Below are 20,146 nucleotides of genomic sequence, written 5' to 3' on the forward strand. Positions count from 1 at the left end.
GAAGGCGGTTCTTGGTTAAATTCAAGAACTATCCTGCATTGGATACGAAGTGGATGGAGGAGGAGGACCTAGCAGATACTCCTTAAATTGTGAAACTTTACCTTGATGCTTTTGGTTTAGCATAGTCTACTCCAAACGGAACCTAGAATTCAGCTTGGCTGGAGATCTCGTGCAGTGGGATGCACAAGAGGGGAGTCACTCCGCTCCTTTGTCAACAGATGTCTTGATTTAGATACTAGAGTCACTGATGTCTCTTTGAGCTTCAGGGATACTGAAAGCTGACAGTATTCTGCTGTATGACTTTATGAAATGGAATTCCTGATTATGATACTGATTTGTTCTTGACTTCTTTTAAGTGCAGGAACTGATAGACGAAATGACTGTAGCATTTTGGTATGATTGATCTCGAATAGACATGGTTGCAATAGGAGTTAGTCAATCGGACATCGATGAGGTCCCGATTGCACCTAGATGCGATTGCTAGCTACATTGCCGATAAATCATGGTCTAAGATCCGTATGAATGTTGAATGTCCTGTGATGTGATTGTCGATTGGTACATGTGCTAGATGTGTGTTCCTAGTACGTAGGTACTAACAGTCAGTGTGTGCTAAGACGGTTTATGGCTTCTGTCGGTTTTGCAGGCGTAATCAAGGGCGATTACAATGCTTTCAAGAGGGGGGTATGTCACAAAGTGATGACATGGCTACCGAGAGCAGAAACCCTAATTTCTGCCAAAAACCCTAATTTGCAGAAACCTTAACTGCTGGCTGAAACCCTAAATGTGGTGGAAACCCTAATCTGGCAGTTGACATGCCACGTGGCAAGCGTACGGTTTCCCGGATTTTTAGGGTTGAAAAAAAAGCTACCAGCGACACAAATTGGGTTGATTTCTACGCAATTTTGCTTTATGCCTCCACGCAAGGGACAGAGAGAGAGAAAAAGTTGCATTGCTTTATTTTTACTAAAGCCATAGAGAGAGCTTGTGAGAGAGAACACTTGCTTTTGATTTGCAGCTTTTGGGGCTTTGCTTTTGGGCATCCCTTGTAATCTTTAAATAAGCGGATTAGGGCTCACTCTGGAGAGCATCTGGACGTAGAGTCTGAGAGTGAAACTCTAACCGCTCTCTTATACTTTGACATTGATTAATACATAAAGAAATACCGTAAGGGGCGCTAGTCTTTGGGGCCAATATCTCTAGGCACGGAACTCCGCCGGGCCAGTGCAAATCTATTGTGATCTGTGAATTGTTTTGAAGTGGTTATTTGGTGCTGTCGTGATTGATTCTTGACTTGGAGTGTCCAAGTCTGTTACAGTGGTATCAAAGCACGGCTGATTTTTCTTCTACGGAAAATCCGATCCCCAATTTTTTTTCCGCGGCACCTATGGCTTAACGCAAGGATCAGTCGACTCCCTCTGCATCTGGAGATGCGGGCAGGGATCACAATGAAGATTCTGACAGAGAGTATGGCCCGCCTCGGCCTACTCAGGCGGAGCGACGAGAGATGGAGTGTCGTCAATTGATCGGCGATGCAACAAAGATGATGCTCAATTTTGCGAAGGACCTAAAATTTGCAAAGTATATGAGCGAGACTTCTTTCCAGGAAGTGCACGAGCAGTGGCAGAAAACCACAACACCACCCCCGAAACCCGCTCTCAAGAAACCTTCTGCTCACAAGAAATATTCAGAGAAGGAATTAGAAGAGGTGGTTGATGCACGGATTGCTCAGCTTTTTGAGGCGCAAAAGAAAGCCAAAAAGCACGCCAAAAGCAGAAGAAAGGCACTGACTTCCCGGGTTATTTGGGTAGTTAGTCGACATTTGACAAAGCAAAGAAACAGAAGAAGCGTGTTTACTTTGAAGGAGTACCCAGTTCTTCTTCTTCTTCTTCTGACAGTTCTTCTAGCTCTTCAGATTCGAGCAATGAAGACAGAAAAGGTAAAAAGCGAAGCAAGAAACAATGCTTCGGAAAGGGCAAGAAAAAGGCAAAGAAGTCTAAATCTCGCCCAGAGACTGACAGTTCTTCTGTGGACTTGTCTACAGACAGTTCGAACTCCGATGACGGAAACTTTTATGCGAACAAGAAGAATTTTTATAAAGCCAACCAGTATGACTTTTTGGAAGATAAAAGCAAGAAAGTCCGAGAGTTTAAGGAAGGTGGACACTCGATCAAATTTGACACTTTCACGATACTCAGATGCTTTGAAGGCTTTGTCTTTTATATAGCAGTTTGACCGTCGCTTTCGCGGAAGGACACTACTCAGAGCAGTCCAAGATTCAGAGAGCTGCCTCTTATTTTAAGGGGAATGCTCGCACTTGGTGGTCCACGCTTCTTTTAAACAAGACTGCGCGAGTTAAATGGCTGAAATTTAAGAAGCTTTTTATTTCTTCTTGGTTGACGTAAGAGTATGAACGCGATACACAAGCTGCTTGGAACCATCTTCGGATGACCAAAAAAGATACAATCAATGCTTACTGTGAGAGATTCTGGAGCTCTTTTCTACACGCCTCTTCATTCAAGAAGATCTCGTTGAGAGAACAAATTGAGTGGTTCACCTTGGGTCTACCTACAGAGATCCGAGATCACTGCTTGGAGCAGAAGTCAGCTTCTATTCAAGAGTTGATGAGTCATGCGAAGCCGGGCTTTGCCATTCACTCTGGCAGTCTGACCTACCGCACAGATGAGACCATGACACAACGAGCTGAACAGACTTTTGGGAATGAAAGTAGAGAGAAAAAGAGCAACCCAGAGAAAAAGGATGCACGACCCAAGCTTACTCCTCAGGAGCGAGCTCGATTCATCAAGGAGTGGAAGTGCTTTGGATGCGGGGAACATGGACATATCTCCGCGAAGTGCCCTAAAAAGGCACAGAAAGAACAGAATGATAAGGACGACGACAGGCCTAAGAGTTCGAGAGCAGCGGAGGAACGTAGACGAAAAGGCAAGATGAAAACAGGACTGGTTCCAGATTGTGTTGGTACCAATCCCAACACCATGGACGAGAGTACAGAACTTTGCCGAGCTTGGGGCAAGGTGAAAGATCAAGAGGCCTTGATATTCTTTGATGGAGGAGCCAAGGCCTACTTCATTTCTCTCTCCCGATTGGATGGGACTACTTGCGGAGGAAGTTCTAGCGGCACCCGGCAAGGACGTAGCCATTACACTTGTCATTGGCAAACTTCGGTTGCATTGTCAGGGGTATTTGGCATAGTCACAAGGGACGCATTCCGGGACGGGGAACGGGGGACGGGGGACGGGGCTGAAATGGATTTTTAGTGTAAAAAAGAGAGCGGGATGGCAAGTGGGGACGGAAAAGTGGGGACGGGAAGCCCGAAAAAGGGCGTCCCCTGTTACTATGGTATTTGGGGCATGAGGACTTCTTCATAATGCCTTTGGAGGGTTGTGATGTTCTCTTAGGGATTCCCTGGTACCACAAGAACAACGCCGTGGTCGATTATCCGGCGAGGAAAGCGACTTTGACTACAGAGAAGGGCAGAACCATTGTACCGGAGAGCAGTAGGCTGAAGTACTCGACTGGATAAGACCTTTTTCCAAGAGGTCTTTCACTTGGTTTATAATCTCTTCATTCTGGGCTTGGCTCATACGGTAAGGTGGTTGGTTCGGTGGTGTGCTTTCAGGTATCAGATCAATAGTATGATCCTCAGGACGAGATGGTGGCAACTGGCCTGGCAGGCCCTTAGAAAAGCAATCAGCATGAGTGTGGAGAAAATCTTGGCGTTCTTTATTAAGTTCAGACATATTCGTCCTGTGTTCATCACTTAACTCTTTCAAATAGATCGAGCAAACAAACAGACTGGATTTCATTAATTTGGAAACGGCCGAAGCCGATACAATAGGGACAAACTCGCCCTTCAGTTTCACGTAAGTACAAATTTTCGGCCCTTTTCATTTGTCAATGTCGGTTTCTTCGCCCGATAATCGACCATGGTATTGTTCTTATGGTACCAAGGGACTCCAAGCAGGATGTCACAACCTTCCAAGGGCATTATGTAAAAGTCCTCGTGTGTCACAACTCTGTGACGTGGCTGCCCAGTACTCACACTCACCTGCTTGCATAGGACTTTTCCCCCGGCTGGCTTGCTGACGTGGCTGCCCATGGTACACACTCTGGCTGAAATGCCGACTGCAGCAGTGACACGTGTCAGCGCACCGTACGGACAGGCCCGCAGATTGCGGAAGGCAACGTACGGACAGGATGTACGTGGCAAAGTTGTACGGCAGATTCTCTTTATGCAAGTGCTGGCTGCTTTTTGGCTACGCTGATTCCAACCTTTGACTTGCTTTATACAAGCTTTTGATTTTCAGCTTTTGGGGCCCTGCTTTTAGCATCACTTGTAATCTCTTTAAATATGTGGGTAGGCCACTCACAACTCAGAGCATCCGGACGCAGTCTGTGTGTGAGCGCTTATCTGCACTCTTGTACTTTGAACACAGGTTAATATAAAAAGAAATACCGAAAGGGGCGCCAGTCTTTGGGGCCAATATCTCTAGGCACGGAACTCTGTCGGGCCAGTGTTGAATCAGTTGTGAACTGTTTTGAAGTGTTTATTTGTGCTGTCGCGGTAGATTCTCGACTTGAAGTCTTACCGTGGTATCAGAGCACGGCCGATTTCTCTTCTACGTGAAATCTGATCTTTTTTTTTCCGCGGCACCTATCGCTTCATGCAAAGATCAGTCGACTCCCTCTGCATCCGGAGATGCGGGAAGGGATCACAACAAAGATTCACGCGAGGAGTATGGCCCGCCTCGGCCTACTCAGGCGGAGCGTCAAGAGATGGAGTGTTGACAATTGATCGGCGATGCAACAAAGATGATGCTTAATTTTGCCGAGTACTTCGAAATTGGCAAAATATATGAGCAAGACTTCTTTCAAGGAGGTGCACACACAGTGGCAGAAGACCACAAAACCACCGCGAAAACCCACTCTCAAGAAACCTCCTACTCCCAAGAAGTATACAGAGAAAAAATTAGAAGAGGTGGTTGATGCACGAATTGCTCAGCTTTTTGACATGCAAAACAAAGCTAAAAAGCACGACAAAAAGTAGAAGAAAGGCACTGACTTCCCGGGTTATTTGGGTTGTCAGTCTATATTTGAAAAGGCAAGAAAGTAGAAGAAGCGTGTTCGATTTGAAGGATTACCCAGTTCTTCTTCTTCTTCTTCTTGTGACAGTTCTTCTAGCTCATCTGACTCGACCGAAGAAGACAGAAAAGGCAAAAAGCGAAGCAAAAAGCAACGCTTCAGAAAGGGCAAGAAAATGGCAAAGAAGTCTAAATCTCACCCCGTGATTGACAGTTCTACGGAGGACTCGTCTACAGACAGTTCGGACTCTGATGACAACAACTTTTATGCAAAGAAGAAGAATTTTTACAAAGCCAACCAGTATGACTTTCTGGAAGACAAAAGCAAGAAAGTCCGAGAGTTTAAGGAAGGTGGATAGTCAATTAAATTTGACACGTTTTCTGGTTATCGAGATGCTTCGAAGGCTTTGTCTTTTGTACAGCAGTTTGACATCGCTCTTGTGGGAGGGCGTTACTCAGAGCACTCTAAGATTCGGAGAGCTGCCTCTTACTTTAAGGGGAATGCTCGAACTTGGTGGTCCACGCTTCTATTAAACAAGACTGCGCCAGTTAAATGGCTGAAATTCAAGAGGCTTTTTATTTCTTCTTGGCTGACTCGAGAGTATGAACGCTATGTACGAACTGCTTGGAACCATCTTCGGATGACCAAGAAGGATATAGTGGACGCTTATTGCGAGAGATTCTGGAGCTCTTTTCTACCCGCCTCTTTATTTAAGATCTCGTTCAAGGAACAGATTGAGTGGTTTACCTTGGGTCTTCCTACAGAGATCCGGAATCACTGCTTGGAACAAAAGTCAGCTTCCATTCAGGAGCTGATGAGTCGTGCGAAACGGGGTTTTTCCATTCACTCAGGCAGTTTGACTTACCCCACAGATGAGATCATGACACAAAGAGCCGAACAGACTTCGACAAATGAAAGTAGAAAGAGAAAGGGAAACCCACAAAAGAAGGATGGACGACCAAAGCTCACCCCTCAGGAGAGAGCTCGCTACATCAAGGAAGGGAAGTGCTTTGGTTGGGGGCAAACTGGACATATCTCCGCGAAGTGCCCTAAAAAGGCACAGAAGGAACAAAATGACAAGGATGACGAGAGGCCTGAGAGTTCGAGAGCAGCTGAGGAACGTGGAAGAAAAGGCAAGATGAAAACAAGACTGGATTGCGTGGGTACTGATCCCAACACGTTAGACGAGAGTACATAACTTTGCCGAGCTTGGGGCAAAGTGAAAGACCAAGAAGCCCTGATCATCTTTGATGGAGGAGCCAAGGCCAACTTCATTTCACTGGAATCGGCGGTGCGGCTCGAGATAACTCCCGATCGGATGGGACCACTTGCGGAGGCAGTTCTAGCGGCACCCGGCAGGGACGTAGCCATTACACCTGTCATTGACAAACTTCGGTTGCATTGTCAGGGGTATTTGGGGCATAAGGACTTTTACATTATGCCTTTGGAAGGTTGTGATGTCCTCTTGGGAATTCCCTGGTACCACAAGAACAACGCCGTGGTCAACTATCAGGCGAGGAAAGCGACATTGACCACAAAGAAGGGTAGAACCATTGTACTTGACATTAAACTTAAGGGCGAGTCCGTCCCTATTGTATCGGCTTTGGCCATTTCCAAATTGATGAAATCTAGTCTGTTTGTTTACTCGATCTTTTTGAAAGAGTTGAGTGATGAGGATAGGACAAATATGTCTGAACTTGATAAAGAATGCCAAGATTTTCTCCACTCTCATGCCAATTGCTTCTCAGAGGGCCTGCCAGGCGAGTTACCACCCGCTCGTCCTGAAGATCATACCATTGATCTGATACCTGGAAGCACACCACCGAATCGGCCACCTTACGTGTGAGCCGAGCACAGAACGAAGAGATTATGAACCAAGTGAGAGACCTCTTGGAAAAGGGTCTTGTCCAGCCTAGTACTTCACTGTATTGCTCTCCAGTGTTGTTGGTTTTGAAGAAAGACGGATCTTGGAGAATGTGCATCGATTATAGAGCTCTCAACAAAATCACCATCAAGAACAGATTCCGATTCCTAGGATCGATGATATACTCAACAGAGTACAGGGATCCTCGTGTTTTAGCAGGATTGATTTGAAGAGTGGATATCGTGAGATCCGAATTGCGCCAGGAGATGTCTACAAGACAGCCTTTCGGACGACTTTTGGATTATTTGAGTTTTTGGTGATGCCTTTTGGCTTAACCAATGTTTGTGCGACACTTAACCGGATGATGGACAGGATTTTTCGAGAGTATAGGCTATTTGTTGGCACTTTCTTTGACGACATCATTGTTTTCTCCAAGGATGAGGCAGAACATAGAGATCATCTGCTTCAAGTCTTTCAGGCATTACAAAATCACAAGTTAGTGATTAATGCAAAGAAAAGTGAATTTTTCCTACCAGAGATACACTTTTTAGGACACATTGTGTCAGCAGCAGGAGTGCAGATGGATCCGGCCAAGATAGAGACTATCGATTGGCCCGATTTGAAGAATGTCCATGAAGTTAGAAGCTTCTTGGGATTCTGTTTGTACTATAGGCGGTTCATTCGAAAGTTTGCGGAGGTTGCTTCCCCTTTGCATATCTTGACACAAAAAGGAGTCCTTTTCTCGTGGAGACCCACAAAGGTGAGTGCCTTGTAGACTTTGAAAGAGAAATTGACTACGGGACCAGTTTTGACTTTGCCGGACGAGCAGAAGTCATTTGAAGTATATTTTGATGCTTGTGGTCGTAGTCTGGGTGCGGTCTTAATGCCAGAAGGCCATGTCATTGCTTACAAGAGCCGATTGTTCTCAAGGCCAGAATTGACATCACAAATTTATGAGAAAGAGCTTTTGGTGGTTATCCATGCTCTTACTCAGTGGCGGCACTATCTACTCGGTGCGGATTTTATTGTCTTTAAAGACCATCAGAGTTTACGCTACGTCTTGTCCACAGAAGCAGCCATCGGAAAAGCAGATGCGGTGGGCGAACATCTTGTCACAGTTTCACTTCCAGATTGTCCATGTGCAGGGACAAAAGAATTTGGTGGTAGATGCTTTGTCTCGGAAGCCGTTGGTTTTGGCTATTTCCGCCATTCACCATAGGAGCTTCGAGGATATGGTTGACGAGTATGCCATAGATATGGATTTTGCAGACTTTTTTCACACGGATACGGGATGGGGAGACAATAGCGGGATATTCCATTTGGGATGGCTACTTGATGAGAAAAACCATGTTGTGCGTTACACAGCCGTTGAGGGAAAAGGTTATATGGACAACCCAAAGGGTGCACGGCTTTTTGGACCAAGAGCTTTTAGAGGCCACTGCTTTTCATGTAATTGCTTTTGGATGGCCAAGGGCCTTATATATGTACTAACGGCTCACTATTTGGCATTCTACCTATGGAAGATGCAGAATAGAGTCTCAAGTGTTGTACCTCGTTGAAGCGATATAAATAAATTTCGAAAGGGGTGCCATGGTTTGGGGCAAGTACACTCTCGCTACTTTGTATCGTATGTGAATTTTCTCTCTTTCAGCTCAATTGTTTTGAAGTGTCTAAAGTCTGTTCAGTCTGTTGGCACGTGGTGCCGTCCCGTTACAGTCAGTCTTTGGGGCCAGTGCATCTGGGGATGGAACTCCGCCGCTCCATGTCGACTCTCCTTTTCTCTCTCTATTTAAAGTTCAGTTCAGTTGTTGCTATTGATTTCTCCCTTGGAGTGTCCAAGCCTGTAGCAATTTACTTCTTCAGTCTCCAAAGGATGAAATGTAGATATGTCTTTGTAGGTAAGTGTGATTGATAGACATCTTATATATATATATATATTCTAAATTATTGAGAATGTTTACACATTTCACGTACCTTACAACCCTATCCGTACAGTACTATGTACTGTACTTACCAAGTACATACTCTACGCTGCGTATGGTTCCATCTTGCTGCAATACTTGCTCTTGAGGTGCTAGATGGATGGGTTCTACTCGGCCACGTTGAAGGAGATAATTCAAAGGAAGGTTGCGGAAGATTTTGGATAGTAATCCACAGCACTCTTCTCAAGCAAAACTCTTTTTGCCAGATGAAAATACTTCCAACTAAGAAAAATGTGTTTTATAATTGAAGTTAAACATAGCAAATGCAGGCTTAAATTGAGTTCTTGCCCATGTAACAAGGTCCTAATATGAATGTGAGAGTGTAAGATCATCCCGCATATAAGGTTATGATGCAAACTTGATCATCCACAACAAGCACATAGAACTTATTTTGGGCACGAGAATGCTCACAGTCTACTCAAATGAGAGATTGGACCTTCTTATGATACGATGCCCTGGGTGCCTGTTAAAGCCATTTAATGCCTTCATCAACAAGTAGACATGGTTCTCAAAAATCATAAATCACAATATTTAGGGGGCTGTTCCACATCCACTTTCTTCTCTAAATCATCATTTAAGAAAAGAGATTTCTGTTGGGATCGAAGAGCACACACACAGAGAGCCAACACGAAGAAGGAGATAGACACAGTGTGTGGCGGGGCGGTACTCACACTACAATGTGTAGTTATGAGTATAGTTATTATGAATGAGTAAATGAATGGCTGCACATGGGCGGCTGAACAACGGGCAGCCGGGCACACGGGCCTTTAACCCAACAATCTCCCACTTAAAGGCAGTGTGCCTTTAAAGTGGCCAAAGTACAGCAAAAGAAGTCAAGCCATACCCATCAGCGATCTACAGTGTGCAAACCGCTGTGAGGGTAACGACTTCGTGAGTAGATCAGCAGGGTTATCGTCAGTGTGTACCTTGACAAGCTCTATGCGCTTGTCCTCTAGCACCTCTCGTATGAAGTGATACCTCACCTCAATGTGCTTTGTCTTCGCATGGAAGACAGGATTCCGTGCCAACGCTATGGCACTCTGGCTATCACAATGTAGAATCGGAGCATCACCAGCCATACCAAGATCTCCCACTAGTCGTGAGAGCCATACGGCCTCCTTGGTAGCCTCAGTGGCAGCCATATATTCAGCCTCTGTAGTGCTCAAAGCAATGCATGGCTGTAAACGTGATGCCCACGAAACCGGTCCACCTGCAACTGTGAACACATAGCCGCTAGTAGACTTCCTCGAGTCCACTGACCCTGCATAGTCTGAATCTGTATATCCGCAAACATACATATCCTTCTCACCATAACATAGCGACAACTCTGAAGTCCCTCTCAAGTATCTGAGAATACCTCTCACTGCATCCCAATGACGCTTGCCCGGGTTAGACATGTACCTGCTAACCACACCAACTGCATGAGCAAGATCTGGACGCGTAGCCACCATGGCATACATCAAGGAACCAACAGCTGACGCATAGGGAATCTGAGACATCTCTGTAGTCTCCAAATCTGTCTGAGGGCAGTCATCATGGCTGAGTTTTACATATGGAGGCAACGGGGTACTAATGGCCTTCCCCCCTTCCATATGAAAACGCTCAAGCACCTTGTCAATGTACTCTTTCTGACTAAGAAAGAGCATCTTGCGAGAACGATCACGAGTGATCCGCATACCCAAAATATGACTGGCATCCCCAAGATCCTTCATGGAAAAGGTCTCATGTAGCCTATGTTTCAAGGCATCCACATCAGAAATACACTTCCCTGCGATCAGCATGTCATCCACATACAAAACCAAAACAATAAGACTACCATCTGCAGCCTTGCGAGTATAGAGGCATGGGTCCTCATAACTGCGTACATAGCCCAATGAACTCATGAATGCATCAAACTTACGATACCATTTTCGAGATGATTGCTTCAGCCCATACAAGGTCTTAAGAAGCCGGCATACCATCTTCTTTGAACCATGAATAACAAACCCACTTGGTTCCGGATGTAAGAAAGCTGTCTTTACATCCATTTGCTTCAACTCCATGTCTTCTGTAGCTACCAAGGCAAACAACATACGCAAAGTAGACATCTTCACCACTGGGGAGAAGATCTCGTCAAAATCAATGCCCTTCTGTTGCTTGAATCCTTTAGCCACAAGCCTTGCTTTGTACCTAGGCTTTGCATCCATTGAACACAATTTTATCTTGTAAACCCACTTGCATGGTAGTGCCTTCTTACCCTTTGGCAAAGGAGTAAGCTCCCACGTTTCATTTTGGATCAACGAATCCATCTCTGACTGCATAGCCTGCTCCCACTTGAGCTTGTCAACACTAGACATGGCCTCATCATAACATGATGGCTCCCCGCAATCAGTCAACAATACATAATCCATAGAAGGCACAAAACGCTGAGGCTGTCTTGCACGCCGCTCTGAACGCCTCAAAGACTGTGCAGGAGGTGCATCTGGCTGTCCCACATCTACATGATCTCCCAACAAGGGCTGTCCCACATCTACATGATCTCCCAACAAGTGCTGATCTCCCACTTGAGGGTCAATGGGCTGCCCACGAGCAGCCATGGGACCATCATACCGATGACCATCCTCCTCAAATATCACACGCCGAACCTCAACCGTTCGCGGTGATGCTCTCTACATAGAGTCCTCATGAAAAACAACATCATGGCTGCGCACAATCTTCCTGTCAATAGGATCCCACAATCGATAACCCATCTCACCAGAGCTACCATAACCCAAGAAGATACATCTCTTGCTCTTTGGATCCAATTTGCTGCGTTTTGCCTTAGGTACATGTACATAAGCTTCACAGCCAAAAACACGAAGGTGACCATACGAAGGTGGCAAACCTGTCCATACCTCTTCAGGCACTTTGAAGCCCAAAGGAACACTAGGTGAACGATTTATCAAATGCACAGAAGTGGCAACAGCTTCAGCCCAAAATCCATTTGACAAACCAGCCATAGAAAGCATACTACGGACTTTTTCCTGTATAGTCCTGTTCATGCGCTCTGCCACACCATTTTGAGGAGGTGTATAGGGAGCACTAAGCTCGCGCCGTATACCCTTCTCAACACATAATGTTGTGAAATCATGAGACATAAATTCACCCCCATTGTCCGTACGTAAGCACTTCAACTTACAACCTGATTGGTTCTCAACAAGAGCCAACCATTGCTTAAATATATCAAACACCATATCCTTCTTACGAATGGGGTATGCCCATACCTTCCTGCTAGCATCATCAATGAACGTAACAAAGTACATAGCACCTCCAAGAGAAGCATTGGGCATCGGCCCACATACATCACTATGCACCAAAGCTAGCTTTTTCAAAGATCTGTGTGGAACACTTTTCTTATGAGAAGACCGAGCATGTCGACCATAAAGGCAATGCTCACAAAACTCAAAACCACCAAAATCTGAAACGGGAATGTAATCCGCAGGTGCCAACAACTTCAAACCTTTTAGTGACATATGCCCCAAACGCTGATGCCATAAAGAAGCAGGAGGTTGCTCAGTGATCCCCACAATGTGATCAGCCACACTAGCTACACAAAGGGAAAACAACGTATTCCTCTTAGCACCTTTAACCAAAACAAGGCTGCCCTTAGTGATCTTCCAACCTCCATCACCAAAAGATACATTGAAACCAAGTGAATCCAACTGACCCACACTAATCAAGCTTTTTGCAAGAGCCGGCACATGACGCACACGCTACAAGACAAACGTAGTAGAGTTTGGCATAGCCAAATGAATATCCCCAATGCCATGAATCTGCATAGAACGCCCATCGGCAATCCTGACAGTACCTGTGCTCGAAGCATCATAGTCATGAAACCACGACCTATGAGGCGTAACGTGAAAAGAAGCACCACTGTCAATGACCCAATCCATAGGCATACTACGCTCATGAGTGAGAAGAAAAGCGTCATCAAAATAGGATGCAAGCAACACATCACCAAGCTCTTCACTAGTAGCACTAGTCGGAGCACATACATGGTCATCTTGAGAGCTACACTCTCCCTGTGTTGCATTTAACTCCTCAATCTTGACATTGGATTTAGGCTTGTCCTTAGCATCATGGTCTTTCTTCTTACCATTTCCATTTTCCCTTTTCCACTTGTAGCAATCCTTTTTGAAATGGCCTTTTCTACCACAATGAAAACATTCCACATCCTTTTTACTTGTGCCTGCACGGGACTTGCTTCTAGATTTACCCCTGTTGGACTTATACTTGTCCATAGTCCTGCCTCTGACAACCATTGCACTAGAAGACTTACTACCTGCATTATTCTTTCGATTAATCTCTTCCGTGAGAAGACTAGACTCCACATTAGTACTTGTCAACTCATCCGCAGGGACCAGTTACTTATGGCTGTCCTAAATGTGTCCCATGACTCAGGCAACGTGACAAGTAAAAACATAGCTTTTACATTGTCCTCAAACGTAATTTTCTGCGTAGCAAGTTGGCTGAAAATTGTATTGAACTCATTCAAATGCGCATTCATGAAAGCACCTTCCTCCATTCGCAAATCAATAAGCTTTTTAATCCAATACACCATAGAAGCAGCCGAATGCTTATCATACATATCGCAAATCCGCTGCCATAGCTCATAAGCTCCACCCTGTGCATCTTTCACATTGTAATAAACAGACTTTGAAAGGGAAAGCCTAATGGTAGACCTGCACATCTCATCCAACTCCTCCCAATCATCCCTCTCCATGTTCTCTGGCTTAACTCCCTGCAACTTTAGAGGTCGAATCTGTTTCTTCTGCACCAAGACATCCCAAATCTGATCTTTCCAATATGAGAAGTTAGCACCATCCAACTTCTCAATATTGAAAACTGTGTCCTCTTTAGTGCCCATTACAACAAGAATGCAACAATGAGAAACCTGTAACCAACCAACAAACTGCCACAACAAAGTAGTGTTGCAAATCTGACAACACCTGCTGCTCAATCAAAGAGCAAACGCATAGAGTATAAATCAGCTCATAATATGGTCAAAAAAACGTACGTAGAAATCCACAAACAAATGCATAAACCCGTGACACCTGTAACTCAACCGGCCTAGGCAAACTGTGCCACAAAATGTATCAACAATGAGCTGTCATAGAGGCATAAACATACTCCATGTTTGAATAACCACAATAGAGACATAAGCTGACCAAGCTTACACAAATCCGTGAGCATAAATGGATCCAAGTGAGCATATAACCAATGCACAAGCTCAACGAAGTCCAATCTCTACTGTCAACCAAGTACCTGTCCGTACTCAAACCGCAACACTGCAAGCAAGAGCAAACCCGCTCTATGTATAAGTGAACCAAATCTCCACAATATCATGCATAAAGAGTGTCTGTCAAACTGCCATATCCACATCCATCAACATACATAGATGATGTAAACCTGTAGCTCAAGAACACGCATAAACAGACTGCCCAGAAGAGTAGAAGCTCCCACTCAAACCACAACCATATACATGGCTGTCCCACAGTCAAAATACATGTTTTGTAACCACAGAAGAAACCTGTATCCAAAGCTCCCTGTAACCTGTAACCTGTACCCGTACCTGCACCTGTACCTGTACCTGTAGTCGAAGAAGACAATGTCGCCAAAACTCCCACTCTATCTGTGTGTATGAGGCCACTCCAAGAAGAGGCTACACACTCTCAAATGAGCTGTGGGCTCACGTAAGTGGAAGACACTACAACAATGGCACCTGTAATGGCTATGGAAGCTCTGGCAGCAGAAAACTACCAAAGAGAGCTGAAAAACGCAGCTCCTAGTCTGTAGCTTGGATGGGATTTCTAATGGCACGAATGGCTCCGAAAGGGGGGTTAAACGCCAGGACGCCCGGTGAAAATACTCGCGGAGTGCTGAACCTTCCAATGCCAAGCTCAGAAAAACCTTCTGCTCTTTAGAAATTCGCACGTGCGCGAAACCGAAAAACGGCAATGAAACAGCAGCAAGTTTCAACACACTCAACAATGATGATGAAGCTCTCAATGCTCTCACTACCAAGCTCTGATACCACTTGTTGGGATCGGAGAGCACACACACAGAGAGCCAACACGAAGAAGGAGATAGACACAGTGTGTGGCGGGGCGGTACTCACACTACAATGTGTAGTTATGAGTATAGTTATTATGAATGAGTAAATGAATGGCTGTACATGGGCGGCTGAACAACGGGCAGCCGGGCACACGGGCCTTTAACCCAACAATTTCTCTTTTATCTGATAGACTGGTTATCTATAGTGGCGATGAGCAAACAAAAGATGAATAGTGGTAAAATGTGTAGTGCAAGCAAAAGTCTGTCATAGTTCACCTTCTGTGTGTATAGTGTTCAGCAAGAAGACAAGCTTTGTACTTATCTAAAGTACCGTCAAACTGAAGCTTTTCTTTTTAAGCACCAAAAGATCCTTCTATTAGTCTTTTAAACCTCCCACTGGGCTACATTTCCCCTTTCCTATCAAGAGGATACACAGAAGAAGGGAGATTCTCATAGTGAACAATGGATGTACAGCAGCTAAATCACAAAATGGGAGGGGGAATATGGGCGGTTGGTAGTGCCGTGGATACCATGGTCCACCTTGAAAAAAGATCTTTACCACCAGAGCGGAATGAAAGCCTGGTGTTGTCTCTTGGCCTTGTTGGAGGGCAGACGAAACAAAAGCATGGCAGCATCTCTCGGCTTTGTTGGAGCAGCCCTGAATGCCATCATTTTGTCCTTTCCTGTGGGCAGTCCCAAACAGTGTCTTGGGTCCACACCTAGTGCAAACCCAGGTCCACTGTAAGCAAGCTAGATAACACTCCCAAAAACTCTGCAAAAAGTAAACTCACTCCCTAAAAACTCTGTGTAGGGCTGGTGAAGTTGCTCTTCCGTCCAAGAGGGTCGTCTTTGAATCAGGGCCTACGCTCAACAGCTCCCAGACCCCCAGCAAGCTATTGGCAAATCTATCCTTCCATCCCTGACTTAAGCGAGCTCTGCACATATCGAACAGGCTCACAAAGTTGTCGGTAGAAAATTCCTTAAGACTGCTTAGAAAACCTTGACTCTCACGCTGTAGTAATAGCATTTGCATGTGACATCTAGCTCATAAAAAAAAGGCTCTAGCCTGAGTGTGGTATCTACTGGTAGCACCGCTGTCAATTAGCCAATCATGCTCCCAAGACCACAGGAATCTGAACCTGAGAACTATCCCTTTCCATATCCATTGAACTTAGGACTCTTGAACAGTAAGAGCCGTCTCAACCTCTGATGTTGTCAGAGAAGAATCGGATCTCATCTCCAAATGGACAAAGTCTAATGAATCTGCTGCTGTTGAAGATTCTTCCGTACGAGGATGACATTTCTACAATAATGGCGCTTTTGACCACAATGTTCACAATGTCTGTGGCTTCAAAGGCTTCATGGTCAACTTCCGTCTTCAAAGTACTTGACCCTGGTCCCTATCATCTGTTGAACCTTCTGTTGCCCTTCGGTAAATCCGCTGTTACGTGGTTGGTGGGTGTTTCTTTGATGTGCAGGATCTGCCCTGTGCTGGCTCGAAGGGACTTAATGGTATCATGATTTTGATATGCACCCGCGAGGTGTAGTCTTTGCTACGATTTGCTGCATTACGCTGGATGTTTTGGAATGCCCCTTATTGCACATGGTTTGAGCGTAGAAACTTGCACTATGACTATTACTTGGACAGATATATAGTGAGAGCTTTTGCACACTTTATGTAGCCTGTGGGATACGCCAGCTGGCTCCTCAGGGGCAGTGGAGGAGCATAAGAAGATCTGACACCCTAGTGTTCGTCACTTTTGCCTCAGGGCCATATCATACGGAAGTATGCTCCATCGTGAAGGTTCGTTCTACACTCCTCTCACATGCCAACATGAGGATACCCATAGCCTTTAGGCTTTTGGTCTTCTTCGAGATGTGCTCAGTAGAGCAACCAGAGGGCCATGAGTAGACAGAATATTGTAATTCATATGTTCTTGCTGCTGCCGCTGCTTAGCAGAGATTCTAAACTAGTTGTGTACTTGCTTCAATTGTAAAATTTTCTTTCTTTCATGGGTATGTGAGTCTCTTGATTGTGTATTTTGTGGAAGTGTTCTTAGCCCTTATTGTTGTTGAGTGTAGACCTTCTGACCTTTTGAGAGGTAAATAATCATAAAGACAAGGGTTTATTGATTTTTGCAGCACTGCGGTGCAATGGAGGTTGACCGTTTTTGATGGAAAAACATGCAGGTGCGACAGCTAGCAGAGGATAAGTCATATTGGCTTGCCATTCCAAACATTGGTTTTCTATTGAAAAATCTAACCCAGGTATGTATTTGACCAGACATTGATCAAGGTTCTACTGCACAAAATGTTTCACTCATGCTTTCTCCCTGGTCCCTGGAATCAAATTTTGACAGGGAAGAAAAGAATTACTGTCCCTGTTGAGTAGGCGCCAATACAAAGAGATGCTAATGTCTCTTCTGGAGAAGAAGAAGCTGCGAATGTCACAACTCGGCATGCAATTTCATATAAGGGATTTAATCGGGTCAGGGCAGCTTTGCTTGTCACGTACTCCCGCAGGCTGGCTTGTTCACATACCTAGAGGCTAAAGCATTCACACCAATTAATCTGCATGAAGATTCTTTCAAAGAGCATCGTCTTTTTCCCCCAACAGCATGTGGACACAGAAGAAGCAAGTCCTCACCTCAGCTTCCTAAAGCATACCTGGGCCATCAATGCAGTCAAATCCTCAGTGAAAAGTTGTAACGTCCGAGTTTCGACATATTTTACTGCGCAGAATCGCTCATAAGAAGAGCAAATTTTGTATCTTCCTTGTTTCTTAGTGTAAAGATGAAAGTAAAAGGAAAGGTACTCTCTTTACAGTGATGTATTGTCCTACAAGCTTCGTCACATTTGACCCTCTCAAAAGATGTTCATTCTTTCATTTATACCGAGTGAAAATCACTGCTAATCATTCTCTATAATCTTGCTGACACCTTGCAAATCTTATAAAGGGAAGCCTTTCAGACCATGTGTATAATTTGTGGTTATATTTCAAATATGGTGTAAGTGTAGGGAATGGTCCCTTGGTGCATGTGACCCCTTGGCGATTGGTGGTTTCCAGGCGGAGGCCGGGAGCCATGGGGGAGAAGGAATTGCAGGGAATGGTCATCGGGGGACCATTCCTGGCCGTCATGAGGCGGGAGGGGGGCCAATCATGAGGTGCCACCAGGGCTGCTGACGGCACTGCAGGGGTATTTTGCTCCAGGTTTCAGTACACCAGCCTATTCCTTGTGCTGATGTGGTGTGTTGCCATTGGAGCTTGGGCTGCTATTTTTTGGGTGCTTATTTTTCCAAACATCTAACAGTGCAGCCATGGATTCTGGTGAGGAAAGACCAGCAAATGGACGGCTGGGAGGCGTGGACCCCCGACCTTGAGGAAAGCGGAAAAATTTAGGAAACTCCCTCTTTGTTTTTGTCAAGTCCGTCAAATCTTCGTACATAAGTTTTAAGTGGGTAGTGCAATTAGATGAAAACTATTGGTTGAACAATTGGTTGTAATATTGTGGGGTGGGGGGGGGGACAGTCCTTGGGTTCTTGGCATGAATGTCAATATAAGGAGGTACACTTTCTTTCTTTCATCTATGTTTACTTCCAGCATGCCATGCCATGACACTTTTTTCTTTTGATAATGGCTAGTCCAAGTAGTTCTCCCTTCTTGCTTCATTGCCCCATCTTTCAAACCCAGCTCCAATCAACCTTCATGCAACCTTCAGCTCCAATCAACCTTCATGCAACCTTCATGGTCAGCGGAGTAGAGATGAATATTGCAAGTCTATCATTATTATTTTCAGCCTATCATCATTATTTACAGGTGTCAAATTGGAACCATGGCGGTAGGCTCTATTTACTTGCTTCTCTGATCGCATTCAGATCACATTTTTAGGGTTTTTTTTTTTGTGTGTTGATAGCATCCACATGCTTCTATGGTGAGTAGTTCTTGCACTTCGGCTCTTGGTTGTTAGTCAACTGGCAACTTGCTATGCAGCACCTCAACCTCATCTCGTCCCCACTGCTCTGAAAAGCTCGACACCTTTGTTTTCCCATAAGAGGAAAGAACTTCACATAAGATAGGCATGGAAGCCTTGGATACAATCGAAATAGCCTACTTCTTAGGGTTGGGCTTATGTCTCGACGCTTTGTTAGGTATAGCTACTCCATCATCGATGGCCGCCTGTGCAAAGTTTCTTTGACCGGTATCCACAATTGGAAGCTCAAAGTGCAAAGTTTCTTTGAGTTTGTTTTTCTCATCGCAGTATTCTTAGCATGTATAAACCACTGCATCAAGCTCGTTTAGGAGATAGATGTGTCACAAAACTAGAGTGCTTTGTTAGGTGCATTTGTGTTGAATTGAGACCAAGCCAAATGAATTGAAAAATCAATTCGTCCTTGGCTTCCAGAATGTATTATTTTTTTGACTCGATCTCACTCTATTGTGGGAATTTTTGTCAGTCCGAATAAAAATGTGCTCACTAATTTGTGGTTGCGTTTGAAAAGAAGCTTGTAAAGAAAATCACGGAGAGAAAGGGAGAGAGGGAGCTTGTGCTTTGCTTTTATCAAAGCATATTACTTTGTTGTTAACTTGATCATGATGTCCCGATTTTCATACGTACATCTTTGTAAGAGAACCATAAGATGGGTTAGAATTTATCTAGATTAATTTGCACAAGGGAGTTTGCATAATCCATGGGTATGTGCTAGTTCCATGATAACATGAAATTTTCCGTGCATTGTTCATTGCATTCTTAGTATCGAGTAGCTAATTCAGAGGCTTTTACATACCTTTCTATTTTGACATTCATTTGTCAAATGTCAAAATCGATGCAATGTTGGTTTGCTAAACCATTGTCAATGAGTTTATTGACATGCCTCCTAGCTTGCTCCCATTGGTATATCTTGCAACCAACCGAGTCTTACAAGTTGGCAAGCAAATTTTTTCGAGCAACAAAAGAAACGAGCGAGTCCCTCAATAAAACGATTTGTGACTTAGAGAGATTTTCAAACGTGATAAGGGAAAAGAGATGGGCATAGAGTATGACAAAGAAAAAATTCAAGAGACTTTGCACACCACAAATACAAATCAGAACAGTCTTACACACAAAATTAAATATTAAATGACATGACA

At 44.6% G+C, this 20,146-nt stretch overlaps 1 protein-coding gene across 2 annotated transcripts in view; it reads left to right on the plus strand.

Moving 5' to 3' along the window:
* The window catches only part of LOC147447803 (Serine/Threonine-kinase), an 87,952-nt gene extending 70,007 nt beyond the window's left edge, over window positions 1–17,945 (plus strand). For both annotated transcript variants that reach the window (XM_086523513.1, XM_086523512.1), the window contains exons 7-8: window positions 17,209–17,286; window positions 17,379–17,945. In XM_086523513.1, coding sequence (XP_086379639.1) covers window positions 17,209–17,286; window positions 17,379–17,570 — 270 coding nt within the window. In that variant the 3' untranslated portion in view covers window positions 17,571–17,945. The remainder of the gene's footprint in view (window positions 1–17,208; window positions 17,287–17,378) is intronic.
* The last annotated feature ends 2,201 nt before the right edge of the window (window positions 17,946–20,146 follow it).

Source organism: Adiantum capillus-veneris, chromosome 11 (genome assembly GCF_014529385.1).
Source record: "Adiantum capillus-veneris isolate H3 chromosome 11, ASM1452938v2, whole genome shotgun sequence".
NCBI classification, from domain to species: Eukaryota; Viridiplantae; Streptophyta; class Polypodiopsida; order Polypodiales; family Pteridaceae; genus Adiantum; species Adiantum capillus-veneris.